Source organism: Prinia subflava, chromosome 5 (assembly GCF_021018805.1).
Source record: "Prinia subflava isolate CZ2003 ecotype Zambia chromosome 5, Cam_Psub_1.2, whole genome shotgun sequence".
Classification (NCBI taxonomy): Eukaryota; Metazoa; Chordata; class Aves; order Passeriformes; family Cisticolidae; genus Prinia; species Prinia subflava.
Window position 1 is genome coordinate 3574299 of NC_086251.1, and position 14754 is coordinate 3589052.

Here is a 14754-nt window from a genome sequence, read left to right on the forward strand (position 1 = left end):
GTTTGAAAAGACTTAGGATGTCTAGCTGGAAATGGTCCATTAAATGAACTAAAGAGTGTCAGGGTGTATGACACACCACTTTGTAAAGTTTTTCCCTCCTGGTACTCTGAGCATTCTGAGTCTCTGTTTGTAAGACATCCCCCATATTTTCCTGTTCCCTGTGTTTACACCGTGCTACAAACAGCACACAGCATCCCAGGAGAGGCTTCCAGAGCTCCTCAGGGTGTTCCCAGCCCTTCTGGTGTTTCTGTGCCCCAGCCCGAGGAGCAGGGATGTGTTGGGTACATGGAGATGCCATGGAAGGTTTTCCTTGTCCATTCCTCTCCTCATGCAGGTCCCATCAACCTGCTGCATGTTGTGGGTTGTGCAGAACATGCTGCACATGTTCTGAGAAGGAACTGGGGAGGCAAATACAAATATAAAGCAATTAAAACCAGTCTGTGAAAACAGCCATGGCTTCTGGAGAGAGAGGAATATGTTACTTGGTGTTGATTGTTTGCTCAGAATCTCCTAATGAGTTGAAATGAACATAATTAAAAGGAGGTTAAATGTGCTTTGTCCAGCACTGCTGGACCAGCACTGGTGAGGGTTCCTTGCACTCAGTCTCTGCTCCAGGCAGTCTCTGCTCCAAGGGCTGGGAGCTCTAAAGAAGCCCCAGGCCTTCTGTGCTCAGGTGGGGACTGGAGCAAGGAGATTCCATCAAACACTCTGCCCTCAGTCTGACCTGCCCAGCAGCTGCAAGTTTGGGAGCTGAGGAGCTCGTCTGGAAACAGAATGTGGAATTAGTGGGGTTATTCTAATGAAAGAGCTCCTCTGAACCTTCTGCTGCAGGGGACCAGTGAGGAAGAGAAATAAACCAGTTTGCTTCACCAGTATCATGAAATGAAATCATTAGAAATTAATAGGAAGATTCTGCTAACCCATACTGAGAGATTTCAAGCCATGATGTTTATTGTAAAATGCAGCTAAGAATTGGGTAAAACAACAGAGAGAGAACCCTGCACGTTCTAGCTAATGTGTGACATTGCAGAGCCTGTTTGCATGGTGGAGCATTCAGAGTCAGAGCCAGTGTCTTTCACTCTGTTTCAGAGAAAAAAGGGTTCATCTGCTTGGCAACAGCATTTTTTCCTGGTGTATTTTATACTGAATTTGTGTGCATGAGCTGGGTATGAGCCATTGTCTTTCAGTCTGTTTTGAAACATTTTTTCTTCCTCCCTGAGGGGCAAACTTGGAGAACAATAAATAGGCTAAAAACATAGGTAAAATAAGATTAAACCCTTTCCTCCAAAATAATAACAATAAATCCTAGTGCCACTACTACTACTACTAAAGAAGATCACGAGGCAGTGAGAGGGAGCCCTCACCTGTGGCAGATTGCCCAGAGCCCAGGCAGGCAGTGGCTTTTGTTGGACACACTTGTGTGGGTATTGATGAACCCCTTCTCCCTCCACTTCTCTGCAGGTGCTGTGGAGCTGGGTCACTGCTGGCACTGTCTGTGCAGGGCCTGCAGAACATGAAGAAAAACAGCCTCTGTTTGGGCAGGGACCCCTCAGTGCCTCTACAAGCTCTGTTCCACTGACAGAGAGAAAGCAGTGGGGTTTGTCATCTGGGGAGGGACAATTGTGTAAATCAGCAGAAGGGGCAGGGAAGCTCAGGACATTGCACCAGAGCTTGGGTGATGAGGATGTGTGGCTTAGCCAGGCCCCTTCAAGATTGGGAAAATTCTTTTATTGCTCAAAATATCAACCAAAGACAGCTTTTATCAGGGGTGTCAGCTTCATATAGTGATGGTGAGCAGGCTCAAATGAAGGGAATGTAATTTGATTTCCCACAGTAGTGTTTTTATGGCCCCTAGTCTTTCACAATATGTTATCAAGAATACTGCTTGCAGACAAAAGACAATTGCTGTACAAAGTTGCTACCAAAGTTTGCTTGGCAATTAAAACCTGCAGGCTACAGCTGCTGTGTTGTTTGTTTGGTTGGTTTGTTTAAATTTTGTCATAGAAGCTTTGCTGCAATCTGAGATAAAGAAACAGTAATACTTCATAGAGAGCCATGAGCTGTCGTGATACAGTGTTTATGGCTATGTACTGAAAAAAAAAACAAATGAAAAAATCCAAACAAATTCTACTTTTCAATCTCCATCTCTAAGGGAGATGCTCCCAGTCAGCAGAGCTCTGTGCAGACCCTGGAGTGCAGATTTACTGATTCTGGTTTTCCATAATGGTTTGTGTTTCTTGTCCCTGCTCTGGGACTTGCACACACAGAAGGAACAACAACCAAGGCAGCAGTGCCTGCCAGGTTTTGTTGTGAGTTTGTTTTTTTCTTTAAGAATCAGTGCAAATGTTTTTAGGGAAGCTGACCGTGGCTCCTCCTCCCACCAAATCCCCACAGGATTCACCATTTATTTCAGCCTGCAAGGCAGTGGAGCTGGACCTCACTGCAGGGTTGAAGTTGCTGGTGTGGGGAAATGAGAGCTGGAAAAAGGGAGGAATCGAGAGCTCCTGACAGAAAACTCCACAGGGGTCAGTCCCCCACAAAAGTTGGTGCAGCAATGCCTGTGGTCAGATCTGGATGGGCTTTAAATCTGTTCCTGAAGCTTCCATTTATTCCTTGGTGTGCTGCATTGGTGTCTCTTATCTAGGTTAGAAAGCAAAAGCAAAGGAGGTTGGATTTTGTTTGTTTTTCCCCTTTCTGGGTCACACTAAAGGAAGACCTGTCCTTCAAAACTCTTCCCATGTGCCTGAGAATGACTTTGCTATCTGCTGTAGGGAAATGCTGTGTGGGCAGAAAGGTTTGCATGTGGTCCAGAGTATCCAAGACCAACTAGAACCTGCTGGTTTGCAACTTTCTTCTATTCTGCTGTAGAATTTCTTAAAGTTCCCAGTATCAGAGCTGGGTCAGGGGATTTTGTCCTGTAAAAGAAAGGTTATCTTACTTTGCATCTGGTAAATTCTAATTTTTGTGTTCTAACAGAAGGTGAGTTACACGTCTTCAAGGTAACTGTGTTTAGTCATGTCTGTATTTTCAGAAAGCTTTAGTAAATTCTTTATTCAGAATCTAATTTACTGTGCATAGTTCTTTAATAGACAGTTATGTCTCTATAGAATAAAAGTACCATCATAAAATATTTTCTAGCTAAAAATGAATCTGTTTGTTGATATTTTTTCAAGGACAACTCCAAATAACTTTGATTTACAAAGAAGGCAGAAAATCATTAAATGACAAGTTGCCTGTGAAAAATGATTTGTTAAAGCAGTGTTTGGTTAACTTGTACATGCATTGGTTTGGGAGCCCAGCACACATTTTCCACATTAACAATACACTGGGATGGTTTAATGCACCACAACAGTTAAAATTAGCACCTTAGTAGGGCTCTTTCTTCTGCAGCAGCTCATCATGAGAACACAGAGCACCACACTGCAGGGCTTGCTAGCACACATTTATTAAGGTGCTGTGGAAAAGCCTTACAATTAAAACCTGACAAGCCTTGCAAACTAAGGAATGCAGTAGCCAGGGATTGATTTAAATTTCAGTGAGACCAAGTTAATGACCTTGTGTTGGTGTGTACAGTCATGCCTGTCTTCTGCCTGATTCAGGTGCAGTGGGACCTCTCATCACATCTGAGGCCAATTTCTCCTCACTGCAGCCAAAAAGGGTGAAAAGGAAATTGTGTCTCAGGGGATTGCTTGCTTCCCTTTTGGTTCTGTTTTCTTGTCTGCCCACATTGCTGTGCTGTCCATGTCTCTGAGAGTGCACTGGCAATGAGCCCATCGTGGGTGCTTTGTTCTGTCCCTTTTTCACCACCAGAGGTGCCCTGACTGCTCCGATGTGCAGGGCCAGGTGCTGATGGCTGCATTTGTGTGTGGGCACTGCCTGCAGAGGCTGAGGGTGAAATCCTGCTCAGCTGGGTGGGTCAGGGTGCCTTGGCAGCAGAGCCTTTGCTGCTGCTGTGCTGTGATGGAAAATTGTGCAAAGCTTTGAGTACAGGCAAGTTCCTGCTCCAACACGGGTGGTTCCACTGTGTCCTCACTGCTTGGACAGGAACTGTCTGGAGAGGGGAGGGAAAGCTCTGCCACTCCTGTTTGGGTTAATTGGTCATTTTTCCCACAGAGAACCACAGTAGAATGAATTAAATCCTATTTCAGGTGTGAAAATCAGATTATTTCCATGGGTTGACAGGATACATGAAAGATATGAAAGGTACAAGAGGGATACATGAAATCCCTCTGAATGTAAAGGAAGATGTTTTCTTCTTGTCCTTTATATATAGGGAAAGAATACGGAGTCTCCTTGCTATCTCCAGTGTTCTTCAAGTGTTGCTTGATTTATAAATTAATATTTTATCTCCTTCCTACTTTGTGTTGTTGTAATGGGAAATGAGATTTGTGTGCAGTTTTGCCTTGCCCATCTTTAAAGGTTCCAGTTTTGGGCCTGCATCTTCTGAGAACAGTTGTGGGAAAGCAAATGAAACCTGACAAGGAGAATTTGAGCTCAGCAAGGGTTTGAATACTACAAAAATAAGCTAAATGCAAAAGTCACATAATAGTTTTCACATTCTCTAAATTATTGCTTTGGACAACTGAACTGGGCTAATTTTTCAACCCCTAAGCTGGCACATGGATTCTGGTTGTTAAATAAGAATTTCACACTAAATACAAGTATTTTCTTCCATGCTTTGCAGGGCCATCTCCATGCTGATCTCACACTGATATGGCCATTTGATCTTATTAAAATGAAATATTTCTGTACCTGGGAGCTGACAGTGTGGGAGCACTGGGCTGGGATTTGTTCCCTTCCCCACCCCCAATCTGGTTCAAGGCTGAAGGAGTGACAGGGACAAAGATGTTGTGCTTGTAACTTTTTCCCTCAAGTTACTGGGAGCATTGTCTGTTTGTTCTGACTTTAGGAAATGCAATCAATGACAACAAGAAAACCTGCCAAAGGGATTTTCTCAGAAAATCAGTTCTGTTCAAAGTTCAGCTGAAAATGAGTGCAGTGTCCAAGCCTTTTATATCTGATTAATGACTAAAACCTCTGAATAATAAATGCCATTAAAAATGACAACTCTTATTGAATAAAGAACCAAAAAGCTGCGTAGCAATTAGGAATTTATGTTCAGGCTTTGCTTGATTCTTTGTGGAGAATCTCCCATTTTCCAGCTTGGGCTGCTCCTAATGGGGACCCCCTTTTTCTGTGTGCTGCATGGAGAACAGCAGCAGGGGCACATGAACAGGGGCTCTTCCCTCCTGCACACACACAGGAGATGAAGCTGCTCTGTGTGAACAGGTCTGCACTGCTGAGAACAGGAATAATGTTAGTTTCTGTAATTGCCAACATCTGCCTCTCCATAAATCTGTGGAATTACACAGAAACAGAATTAGATATCAGTGTCATAAGTAAAGCAATTAAATGCAACTCTGTAGGCAATATGGCTTAATATTCATCTGTGCAATCCTTTTAGTTCTGAACTGTGGAAGCTCCTTCTAATCTGCACTGTTATTCTACTGCATCCTGTACAGATTCTAGTCAAGGAGCTCTTCATGTGGTAGGAGGACAATATTGGTGATGCTGGTTGAAGCCACCAAAGGCAAAGTGAATGCTTCATTTATACCTTTGTTTTCAACAAAAAATCCCAGTCCAAGTCTATTGAAAGGGAAATGGGATATCTTTAAGAACGTTTTAAGTTTTACAGTAGCTATTTGGATATAATTCATTTGATACCAGTTCATTCCTAGTTCTCTTCATGTCAGTCTTCATGGTTTTCACTCCCTGCAGTACTCTGGCACTTGTTAAACAGTGAGCTACAAGTTTTAATTTCCCTTAGTGCTGCACCTTTTTCACCACCAGCAGCAAATATTTCACGTTCTCAGCTATGGCTGAGTTGTGCCCTGGAGCAACAACGTTCTTTTCTGGCAATGAAGACTTTCAGGACAGCAAAATGCACCGTTTTTAGGCCAGTCTGAGTGATGGGCAATTGGACCATGCTGCCAGGCCACTGGGGACATTTCTTGCAGTTGTACTGTCCAGAGCAGACTGAATGTAGTGATTTCATTGTTATAAAGAGTTTCCTTCAGCAGAATGAGAGAACTCTTAGTCTTTTTAAGAGAGGACATTTTGAGGTGATAACTCATGAACTCGTGGCACTTGTCCAGAAAGTAAACCCATGGACATCACATCCCACCTAAATGAGACTTTAGGTAACTCTTGGTTGTAAATTCTTTTGACTTTTTTGGTTTAGAGAGAAGTTAAAATTGCTGGTGGGTAATACTGAACAGTTAAAATCTCACCCTAGCAATGAGGTAATTTCATATGATAAGTATGGTGGTTCTTCCTTTAATTTCTGAATTCATCTAATATTCTTCAGGAAATACCATGACAGAAACCATGACATGCTTCTGAAGGATTTTCTTTTCCACCCTTCCTTCCATTGTTGATTACAGTTTTCACTGTTCATGTTGAAACAAAAGAGACCCACCAGTTTACTGGTATGTCATCTGGACAATTTGTCAATATATTGTTTATGGAAAGTCCAAAGTTACTGTCCTAAAGAAACACCAATTTTTAACAATGTGCTTAAAAATCTAATAGCTTCTATTGCAAGAAAAAGAACACTGCATGAACTCCCTAGATAAATTCATATTGCATAATTATATTCTACCCTCCAAAAGCAAATTTAATGGGATACTGTAATTCGCTTTTCTCTGGTGTTTAATGATTTTCTCTTGTCACCTATTCTTTGTGTCATTGCTAAATCATACTGCATAGCTTTAGGACTTTTTTTTTTTTTTGTGTGTGTGTGTGTGTATATCAGGTGCCTCAGTTCTTTTTATTTCCTTTTTTTTCCAATTCACTTAGACCTTCCAGCAATGGGAAAAGGATGCAGCTGACTGCTTGTACCATGGGGAATGTTGCTTGTGCTGGAAATGATGAAGAATAATGCACTTCTGTTGTGGTGTAAAACCCAGAACAGAGAGTGGTCTGGTTGACAGAAAGTCACTGTGCTGGCCAGTTTGCAGTCACTGGGAATGAGTGTGCACCCTAATCTGAGGGCTCAGGGCTGTCACTGGTACTGGCTCCACTGAGGTACCTCAGACTCAGCATTTACAATCCACCCTGATGGGGATGGTTTAAGAATTCTGTGTGGAATCAAAATAAATGCTGAAGAACAACCTAAAAACCATCAGTGCTTGAAGTCTACCCAGTAAATGTGGAAGATACAGAGAGGCTGCACCCTCACCCACCAGCAGGGCAGAACCAGCAATAGTCACTGACTGCTGCAATAAAACTCACCCCTGAGAAATGTGCCCAAAGCCTTTCTCCCCCTGCTGTTTTGCAGATCTCGATGAGTGTGCCTTAAAGACCCACAGCTGCTGGAATGACTCAGCCTGTGTGAACCTGGCAGGAGGCTTTGAGTGCCTCTGCCCCCCCACGCCCTCCTGCACTGGAGACTGTCCCCACGAAGGTGGCCTCAAGCGGAACGGGCAGGTGTGGACCCTGCGGGAGGACAGGTGCTCCGTGTGCTCCTGCCAGGTGAGATCCAGCTGGCCTGGGGCTGCTGCAGCTCCAGGCCAGGAGCCCAATGCTGCAGGGCTGCTGCTGCTGCACAAACATTAGCCTGAGCCCAGGCACTGAGGCACAAGGTGAGCTGTGCTGGGGACACTGAGGCACAGGGTGAGCTGTGCTGGGGACACTGAGGCACAGGGTGAGCTGTGCTGGGGACACTGAGGCACAGGGTGAGCTGTGCTGGGGACACTGAGGCACAAGGTGAGCTGTGCTGGGGACACTGAGGCTGCCATGGGGATGTGCTTCTGGCAAGGCATTTATTTTCTTAATCTGCAAACCACACACTGAATTGAACTGAATAGTGGCTCACCCTGCTGAGCTTCTCCCATGCCACCCTGTGTGCCAGAGTGTGCCTTGAAGAGGGTCTGGCACTGCCCTTTCACACACTCTGCAGGGTCCAGCACCATTACTGGAGATGCTGAACACTGATTTTCATTTCTGTTCCCTCTGAGTATGCACCTCTCAGCACTGAGGTCAGCCCACCTCCTGCTGGCTGTGTTTCCTTTGCCTGGAACACATTTGAATTAGCTGGGGGAGAAGAAAGGTCTGAGCAGGAGTCCCAGGTCAGAGGACCCAGCAACAGGCACCCAATTTCCTCAGAGTGAAGCAGGGTGAAGGCAGCTTTTTCCTGGGCTGTGTTGGCAGGTCTCCCACTGGAGCAGTGCAGCTCTCTCTGCTCCTTTGGAGAAGCCAGCTCTGGTATCAGTGGATGTACCTTGAAGAGTTAACATTTAGATCAGGGTGGAGATTTGTTGTTGTGGTTCCCCTCCACCCCTGAAAATTACCTTTTCCTTTTTTCTTCTTCGTATGGTAACCCAGTTAGAAGAATATTTAGCTCTGCTTTCTTGATTTTCACCAGCTAACAGAGGAAGGCTCTCTTTGAATCAGAAGAATTTTAGGAACAGCCCAGTCTGAGAAGTGGTTGCTCTTTTATGGTCACTTTGCCCTGATTTGTTCACAGAGTGGGTAAAGCTGTCCAGGGACACAGCAGAGCACTCTAGGCCCATCCATGAGTTCCAGTAAAATTGGGATTTGGCCTCTGTGAGGAGCTGCAGGTGGAGCAGGGGAATTGGCCTCCATGTCCCAATGCTTGGGAGCCAGAGAAGCAGGAGAGGGTTTGAGGGGGAGCAAAGGGAAAGAGGGGTTTGAAGCTGCAGGAAGCTGAAAGCCTCATCTTTTCTGTTTGGCAGTGGTGTGGCAGAAGGGAAAATTAAGACTTGAGAGTGAACACAGCCTAAAAAGTTCACTGCTGGTTTGGGCTCAGTAGGGAATATGTTCTTGTCATTTGCTGTATTTTTTACTTCAAGTAGCCTCAAGCTCCCTAAACCTCCTCCTTTCAGAAGCTGAAGTTACAACTTGACTGAATATATATCAAGCTTTTATGGTAATCTTGGGGAACTGGCAAGCTGATGAAAGGATTTCCAGTCAATAGAATAAACAGTTTAATATATGTGAAGACATCTGGTCTGCCTTTGCAGAATTATAACTATTAGTGTTCACATTTTAGACTGCTTTCTCTCTCTTTGATTTGCCATTTCTCATTGCCTGTACTCCTTATGTTGAATATTTTTACTAGTAGGTGAAAATACAGAATGATTAACTAGTCCATAGTTTAAACTGAGCCTGACACTGTTGTTATGACTCTTACTATGGGTCTTCCTCACTTTACTTTCTCCCTCTGTGAATTAGCATTTGCATTTAATTTTGTTACAGTAGCTGCCTGTTTCAAGAGCAAATTTTTGTCTCTAGAACAGGGAAAACCAGGAAGAGCTCCTTGTATGTCACACCTCAGGCAGAATGTAAAGTCTTCCCTCAGTGTTTATTGAAATGCATTTTCATACACCCTGATAGCTTCCAATACCCTTCTCAAATCTCTCCCTGTCATGCAGTGCATGGAGAACTGGCCCTGCTTGATCTTTTGCAGCCAGCTCAGTTTGCAGTGAGGAAAAGAGCAGAATGTAACTAAACCACTCCTTATACTGCTTACTCAAACTTTGCAATGATCCTACTTACTTGTTTTATCCAGGAGGCAAATCAGCATTTCAGTTTTGAAATGAAACTGGCTTTTCTTTTGCCATAGTTACTCTGGCAAAGGACAGGTGGATATGTTTTGTGCATTGGCTGAAACACACAGTTACCATCTTTAAAATATTTTAACTCACAATCTGGTGCAAAGGAAATTAAATACATTGACCTTACTTAATGAACTTCAAAGTTATTTGTGAAGAAGAATACTGTGGAATATAGAAATCACATTGCTTCATTTCTATAATGAAGCAGAATGTCCCTATTGAAGCACAGGCCGTTTCAGTGTTTCACTGGACCCAATGTCTTCAAACCATTCTTGTCCATCTGAATGTACATAAAGTTTGGAAAATCACAAATTCTCAAAACTATAAACTAACATTGTTCCATAGGTACAGCTGACATGTCTTGTACAGGCACCTTTGTGACCTATTGTGGATTTACCAGACCATCAGAGCCAAGGCTGGCAGAGTTTGGGTGGGAAGCTGTTGTGCTCCCATGACAAAAGCGAAGCCTGGGTGTGCAGTCTGGCTGTGGCTGGGCTTTCTGGTTTGTCCTCTGGTTCAGACACCCCTCCCTGCCTGTGTTAAAGAGGTCTGGGAGATCCAGGCAGCCCTGGGAGCAGGGGCTGTGCCAGGCTGATGTGTGCTCCTGAGGGTGAGAACCATTTGGAGGTTTGGTTTTTGCAGGGTCTGATTTCTTTCCAAACTGGCTCTGGGGCTCTCTGGAAACTTGAACCCCCCTAACAGCAATTCTCCTGTGTGTCAGGTTTTCCTTTGGTAAGAACAATTTGATGTTCCTACCTCTGATGCTTTTGGAGAATGTGGAACTGATTCAGTGAGGAAGGTGGGAAGGAAGAGGCAGTAATAACATGCCTGTATGCCATTACTCACCTAAAGAAAACAAGGTTTTCCATATATATTTCATAACTCTCTGTGTATTTCTCAGGGCTCCTGCTGAGCTGCAGAGATGCTCATGAGAAGGTGCAGCTCATGAGGCTTTGTGTCCCCGCAGCAGTGCAGCAGCTGCAGCACCGAGCCGTGACCATTTCCTGAGGAGCCCGGGGCCCCTGGGCCGCGCACGCCCCGCCAGCCCCGCCGGGGCGCCGTGCGGTGCCCGGGCTGACTCAGGGCCGTGTGTCCCGCAGGACGGGAGGATCTTCTGCCGGAGGACGGCCTGCGACTGCCGCAGCCCCGGCGCTGACCTCTTGTGCTGCCCCGAGTGCGACAGCCGCGCCACCAGCCAGTGCCGGGGCCAGAGCGGGCAGAGGCTCTACCGCAGCGGGGACACCTGGAGCCACGGCTGCCAGCGCTGCCGCTGCCTGGTACGATGGGGACAGAGCTGGTGTTAGTCAGGAGTCACCAAATGATCCCTGCTGCATTTAGGGAACTGCACCCGGCATTCAAACTTGTGTTTGTGTGAGCGCCAACTGCGGTCTGACCCGCTCAGTGACTGCAGCTTTGGCAAAACAAAGCTTTTCCATTCCGAAGGGTGCAGAGTTTCTTGTTGTTCATGGATGACAGGGCCAATGACGTTTGCTTCACCATTTCCAGGAAGGAGAGGTGGATTGCCGGCCTCTGGAGTGCCCGCCCCTGGACTGCGAGTACACGGCCATCTCCGAAGGAGAGTGCTGTCCCCACTGTGTCAGTGACCCCTGCCTGGCTGACAACATCACCTATGACATCAGGAAAACCTGTCCAGATGGCTTTGGCATCACGAGGCGCAGCGGGGCTGTGTGGACCATGGTGGGATCTCCTTGTACAACCTGCAAGTGCAAGGTATGGCAGGCGGGTGGGGCGGGCACGGAGTGCCCCTGATGGGATCAGGGTCCTTTTCTGCCCCTGGGGCTCACACTGAGGCCTTGGGGAAGGAAATGAGAGCTGGGGGCCTGCAGAAAAGCCGTGTGGTTTTTGTCTGGCAGAGGATAAGTGAAAGAATTCTCTCCTTGTTGAAAACACTGAGCACAGATATGTTCATATCCCAGTGCAGCTTCCAGACATTCTCTTGAAGTGCCCTTCAGGCACTCTCAGTGTGAGTCAAGGGTAACATTTCAGTCATTACCTGGTGTGGATGCTCATGGAAATGTGCATTACAGGGCTGGTAAGCCAAGGCAAAAACACTGATATAAGAGTTTCACCAGCAAGTACACAGGTAAAAGGCATTGCAGCTGCAAGATAAAGGCACTCCCACAGCAGTAATGGGGAGGGAATGTCACAGTTTCTGTTCCCTGATCTCATCAAGACAAAATTAAACCAGTGGTTCTCATGCAGGAGTGCAGTCTGTTCCGCTTGCTTTGTGCAGGTGTGACCCCCCTGTGCTAATATCAGAATTATGAAAATGTTGTTTTGGGTTGTATAAAATGTTCTTCTGCTCACCCTGGGAGAGAAAGCTATTGCCCCAGGGCTTTAAATTATCGAAGGTGGCTTTTCTGCCATTCTTTTGAGGTTTCTTTTCTGTAGATTTTTCATGGATTAAAAAAATGAAAAGTAAAAACAAAATGCTTATTTGGGCTTTTAGTAGTTGCTGTATTTTTTATTACATAAGATAGCTTTATAAATGACAGTGTGTTAGAAGAGGATACTTAACAATGGATTAAATTCCAAAGCTGTGTGGTGTTTATGTTGCCCCCATTTCCTCCGTATCTGCCGAGAGCCTGAGCTGTCTGCTAATTTCAGACAAGCAGAAAGCTTCCCTGTGTGGATCCTATCCAAATTCCCTCCATCACCTTTCCTGCATGAGAGGAGAATGCAGTCCCCTGTTGCTGTGCTGTGTTTTATCATGGGGGTCACACAGTTTGGGGTCCCTGCGGGAGCTGAGGCCAGCTCAGTGCCCCGTGGCAGAGCTGGCTCCCCAGAGAGGAGGCTGTGCTCCCCTGGGAGCAGTGCCAGCCCCTGGGCGCTGGGCAGTGTTTGGGGGTGGCTGTGCCAGTGGCACCATCTCTGGGCAGCAGCCCCGTGACCCGCGGTCTGTCTGTCCTGCAGAACGGGAGCGTCTGCTGCTCGGTGGATGTGGAGTGTCTCAGCAATAACTGAGCCAGGCTGCCTTGCAGGGAGGAGCTGCTGAGCTGCACCCAGGGGAGGCCGTGGGCCCTGCGGTGGGCACAGCAGACAGTCCCCAACGCCCTGCCCCAGGAGGGGCTTTGGAGCTGCCTTTGGCACCCGGCACTGCCCCGTCCTCGCTGCCCTTGGCCAGGGCCCCCTGGAGCAGCGCACAGGAACCAGGAGCTGCTGCAGTGTGCAGTGCTGTAAATCACACACCTTTCCTGTCCAGAGACTGCAAATATGTGTAAATTATTCCATGGGTACACTGATGCTGTATTTTTGTTTTACTCTGTGTATTGACGACATGGATAGAATTCAGCTCCTCTTCCTTTGGATCTAGATTTTACAGATGAGACAGCCCGTCGTGATTTTGTCCCATGATGTCACACACTTGGTTCCAAGGTCCCTGTTAGCTGTATTTATGAAAATATGTATGTATGTACAGTCAGATTGCATAGTACCTCTATTTCACAGCTGTCCAGCATTTTAAAGCATTCAAAGGTATGGATGGAATGAAAGTAATCAAAATAAGTCCGTCTGAAACTGTAAAATTAAATGCCATGAACTGAAGGAAATGGCAGAATGAGCACTTTCTTCTCCAAACATGCAGAGCAGCAACGAGACCTCTGCAGTGAGAAATGGAACTAAAACTGCATCCCACTGCCAATCCAACACATATTCAAGAAGGAATCACCTTTATTATGTTCTGTTGAGTATAATTCCTCTGGATTGTACAGTGCTAGAACAGTCAGAGACCCTTAAGATGATCTAGTTTGAGTTGGGCATAGTTTAAGTTAAGTATATTTAAGTTGAGTAGGTTAGAATTTGCTTGCATTTGTAGCATCCCTGATGAGTTCAGGATTTTTCCTCTTCTGTGTTTGCAGTGCTGATGGTGTCTGTCATCCTCTGTCACTGCTGCCACAGTGACAAAGAGCAGAGCCCCTGTTCCAGCCACACGCAGGGCAGGGACCTGAATGCTTGGAAATTCCATTACCAACAGCTCAGAAACAGATTTTATCCTTCCACATTTTATGACATTCAAAAATACTTAAATGTGCTGTGTTGTTGAGGACCTAAGTTTAGACAGGGATTTAAATCAAGACTCTTTGCCCCGTATGGAGGTTAGAGCTTAGATTCTCTCAGCTAATGTGGATTTTCCATGAGGCTGGAAAGATTGTGGCATTAGAACAGGAATGTATTTCTATGGCGATGCATCTACAGCTTAAATGTCACATTTTTAATGTGCTGTTGTGTTTTGTTCTGCTCATTTGTGCACTGTTTTTGAGTTTTCCTTTTGTTTATTTAATTAAAGACACTGGATATATGGAAAAGATTGCAGAAATAAGTATAGTGGCTGCAGTTTGGAAAGTCTCCATTTGTGACTTCTTCATAGTTTCATGCAGAAAATGTGAAACTGATTAATAAGAAAGAAGTGTGACTCTACAGTGAAAACATGAGTTGTCTTTTAAATGAAGCACTATTATAAGGGGACGGTGGAAAAGAATGTAAAATCACTTTTGGTCACTCAGATAACTTTATTCCAGTTTTTGAAACAAGGTTTGCTTTAGTTAACAGCTTTGTGTGGTAAAGTTAAGTTTATTTTCTTAAAATGCCCCATCATTTTCAGCTGATAATGTATTGACTCTACTTGCATTGCCCTGATGACTGTACAGTAAGGGAAAGAGTTGTGTTTTATATGATACTCACAGGATGTTTGTAAATCATGATGTCAGTTCATTTTGTATCTCCCATTGTCAAACCCAATGGTAATTCAGCTGGCTAAGACACCCAGTGGGCTGAGATATGAAGGGGAATGATTGAAAATTTGTGGGCATCTCAATAAACTCCTGTGTACAGATTGCTTTCCCTCAGTTTTATTAGCAGGTTCTGAAACACTGATCAATGTCCTTTCCAGCTCGAGCTCAGGATGCTGCAAAAAAGGAGAAAAAGTGTTTGCCCAGAGGTAGCATCAGAGTGGTAAGAAATGTCATTTGTGCTCAGGCAGAATCCTACACTCCAGCCTGTCACACTGAATTTCTGAGCTCTGAGAATGGATTAAAGACAGGGCAGGCTCTGAAAATCATTCCCTTTTACCTTGTAGCAGAGAAGCCTTTCCCTGGAG

General features: G+C 45.3%; 1 protein-coding gene across 1 annotated transcript in view; it reads left to right on the forward strand.

Annotated features, from left to right (window-relative positions):
* Window positions 1–14490, forward strand: part of LOC134550629 (protein kinase C-binding protein NELL1-like) — a 619611-nt gene extending 605121 nt beyond the window's left edge. The window contains exons 7-10 of the mRNA XM_063397360.1: window positions 7340–7533; window positions 10739–10915; window positions 11145–11369; window positions 12573–14490. Coding sequence (XP_063253430.1) covers window positions 7340–7533; window positions 10739–10915; window positions 11145–11369; window positions 12573–12623 — 647 coding nt within the window. The 3' untranslated portion in view covers window positions 12624–14490. The remainder of the gene's footprint in view (window positions 1–7339; window positions 7534–10738; window positions 10916–11144; window positions 11370–12572) is intronic.
* The last annotated feature ends 264 nt before the right edge of the window (window positions 14491–14754 follow it).